This window comes from Hordeum vulgare, chromosome 5H (assembly GCF_904849725.1).
Source record: "Hordeum vulgare subsp. vulgare chromosome 5H, MorexV3_pseudomolecules_assembly, whole genome shotgun sequence".
In the NCBI taxonomy this organism is placed as follows: Eukaryota; Viridiplantae; Streptophyta; class Magnoliopsida; order Poales; family Poaceae; genus Hordeum; species Hordeum vulgare.
In genome coordinates this window covers 305,319,362-305,321,778 of record NC_058522.1, presented here as the reverse complement: position 1 = coordinate 305,321,778, position 2,417 = coordinate 305,319,362, and the positions used below count along the sequence as shown (strand labels likewise).

Sequence of the window (2,417 nt, the reverse complement as noted above, 5' to 3'; positions counted from 1 at the left end):
AGATCAAATTATATCTCATAGTTCTAGACACTTTCATAATATAATTGTATATGTTTCACTACTAGTCAAATTGGCGACCTAAAAGATAGGTGCCCGAGAGCGGACGTTTGGAGCTCGGCCTCCATGGAGGCCGAAATTTTTGAATAATTCAAAATTCAAACTTTTCGGTTTCAAAAAAATCTGAAAAAAATATGAAAGTAAAGAAGGATGTTATGCGTATGTGTGCAAAAATTTAGGATGAAATACCTTAAAATACGATCTACACAAAAAAGACAAATTCATGACATGAAATGATAAATAGTGTCATGTGTAAAAAAGCCTCTGATTTGTCTTTTTTGCACAGCCATCATTTCAATGTATTTTTTTCTGAAAATTTACACACATGTGTGTTACACCTTCACTTATCCCTGTATTTTTTTTCAGAATATTTTGAAATGTAAAAATATGAATTTTCATGAAATTTGAGTTTCAAATTTAAAGGGCTCCAGTGAGCTCGGCCTCCAAAAGCAATATCGCCTTATAAATCTGGATAGTGGTAGTCCGTAGAGTAGTAGCAACAATTGCAAACCAATGCACCGTCCCTCCATAGTGTAGCAATGATTTAGTGTTTCACCGAGGAATTAATAACACGTGAGTGCCATAACATTGGCGGGTCAAACTGGCATTGTGTGAACTGTAGATCGCTGATGAATGCGTCGACGAAAGGGAAACAGCACCAGTAGTAGCCGTCCTCACGCAGATGCGCCATCGCCGCCAAATGCGTCCTCGAGGAATTCACCTTGATCGAGATGGCCGACGTCGCCGGCCTTGTCAAGGATCCATTCGCCGCCGCCGATACGGAAGACGCAGATCGAAGTGTTGTAGAGCTTCCCGCGCACCGGGCTGGTCGGGTCGGCGTGGATGCACAGCTCCTCCGTGCTCGCGCCATGGGTGACCACGATCACCCGGTCCCCTGTCAACGCAGCACAAGTAAAACGAAAATCAGATTCTCTCTTTCTTCTTAGCGGCAACTGTTTTGTTTCGATGCCCAGGGACAAAATCTGTGGTGTCACAGGGTGAGGATTGGTGCTTACCCTTGTGCTTCTCAGCTACAGTGTTCAGGTACGAGACACACCTCTCGGATAGCTGATCGAGGCTCTCCCCGCCACCCTACACCAATGGAGAATGCAATGAAACAGAGATTTCGCCGCGATGCTAAGATGATCTCCATGTGAGAAGTGGCAGAGCAGAACAGAATGGCTGAGGAAATTCAGACGGAAACGTGGAAGTTACCGGGATCTCTTGGGTCCTCGAGTAAGAAGAGAAGATCTCAGGGCTCCTTCTGACGGCGTCGTCAAACACCAAGCCGTGGAGATCTCCCATGTGCCTCTCTCTCAGCGCTGGATCCAGCACCAGCTGAAACCAAGCAGCTCATGTCATGAGCCGATCAAGAAAAACATCCATGGACTCAGCAATCAGCAACTAGCTGAGATGGAACGCCAGCCACATACGTACAGAGGATACGCCGCAAGCCGTGGCTATGGTTTGCGCGGTCTCGGCGGCGCGCTTCAGGTCGGAGGAGTACACGGCAGCTGGCCTGGCTTCCCTCGACAACCGACGGGCAACCTTAGAATCCAAATTCAGATAAGTATTTTGCTGTCAAGAGTATTTCTGACGAGACTCGAGAGCGTACGTACCACGAGAGCCTCGCGCCTGCCGGTCTCGTTCAGCTCCGGATCCATCTGCCCCTGCGAGCACGAGATATGGGGAGATGGCTCTCTGTCAGCCGGAGAAGATCGATCGATGGTGGAGGAGGTAGGTGGACAGACCTGGATGGTGCGGGAGGCGTTCCACGACGTCTCGCCGTGTCGCACCACCACCACCTCCGCGAACTGCTCGCCGCCTGGCGGCGGCAAAGCAGGAGGAGACGTTGCTGTTGCTGCTCGACCGGCCATGGTTGGTGGCGAACTCTCCCTTACATGCAGCAGAGAGACGAGTAGAAGGATAGTAGTATCTTGAACACAGCAGGCTGGCTTGCAGCTTCCAGGAAAGAAACTAGTATTCCGTCGCCTCGCAATGCTCTGTTCTTTATCATTTTTCAGTGTAAATCTGTCCGGGCTCGCGTGCTCTTATATTAATGGAAGTTGCTCTTAGATTATTTCGAATGAAGATACTCGCTTACTCCGTCGGGACAACGACAATGGACCAAACACCTTAACGCTACTAGTGTATTTTTTATAGAAAATTAATGGGATTATTCCACTTAAATTTTTAAATCTTCACATATCCCATAACATCATTTGGTTCTAGTGTATTTAACATGTTCATTCCCACATTTCTTCATAATTTTCCAAATTCTAGTGCATTTTTCTCAATACACAATACAGTACTCCTACCTAGTGGATTGAAGATAAATGAAGATTTAAAGGGATTGGATG

At 47.0% G+C, this 2,417-nt stretch overlaps 1 protein-coding gene across 1 annotated transcript; it reads right to left on the bottom strand.

Annotated features, from left to right (window-relative positions):
• Positions 1-499: 499 nt before the first annotated feature.
• Positions 500-2,089, bottom strand: LOC123395216 (phosphoglycerate mutase-like protein 4). Its single transcript, XM_045090167.1, has 6 exons — positions 1,809-2,089; positions 1,677-1,727; positions 1,495-1,605; positions 1,273-1,395; positions 1,074-1,149; positions 500-952 (listed from the first exon to the last, which is right to left on the bottom strand). Exons 1-6 carry the CDS (start codon positions 1,932-1,934, stop codon positions 732-734), a joined length of 708 nt encoding a protein of 235 aa, XP_044946102.1. The 5' UTR covers positions 1,935-2,089; the 3' UTR covers positions 500-731.
• Positions 2,090-2,417: the final 328 nt, after the last annotated feature.

Bases quoted from the DNA above. Each gene is read 5' to 3' on its own strand.
- LOC123395216 (XM_045090167.1), bottom strand. From the start codon at position 1,934: ATGGCCGGTCGAGCAGCAACAGCAACGTCTCCTCCTGCTTTGCCGCCG. The intron at 1,606-1,676 runs GTACGTACGCTC...TTGGATTCTAAG, and splicing joins GCAGGCGCGAGGCTCTCGTG to GTTGCCCGTCGGTTGTCGAG. The intron at 1,150-1,272 runs GTAACTTCCACG...CCATTGGTGTAG, and splicing joins CGAGGACCCAAGAGATCCCG to GGTGGCGGGGAGAGCCTCGA.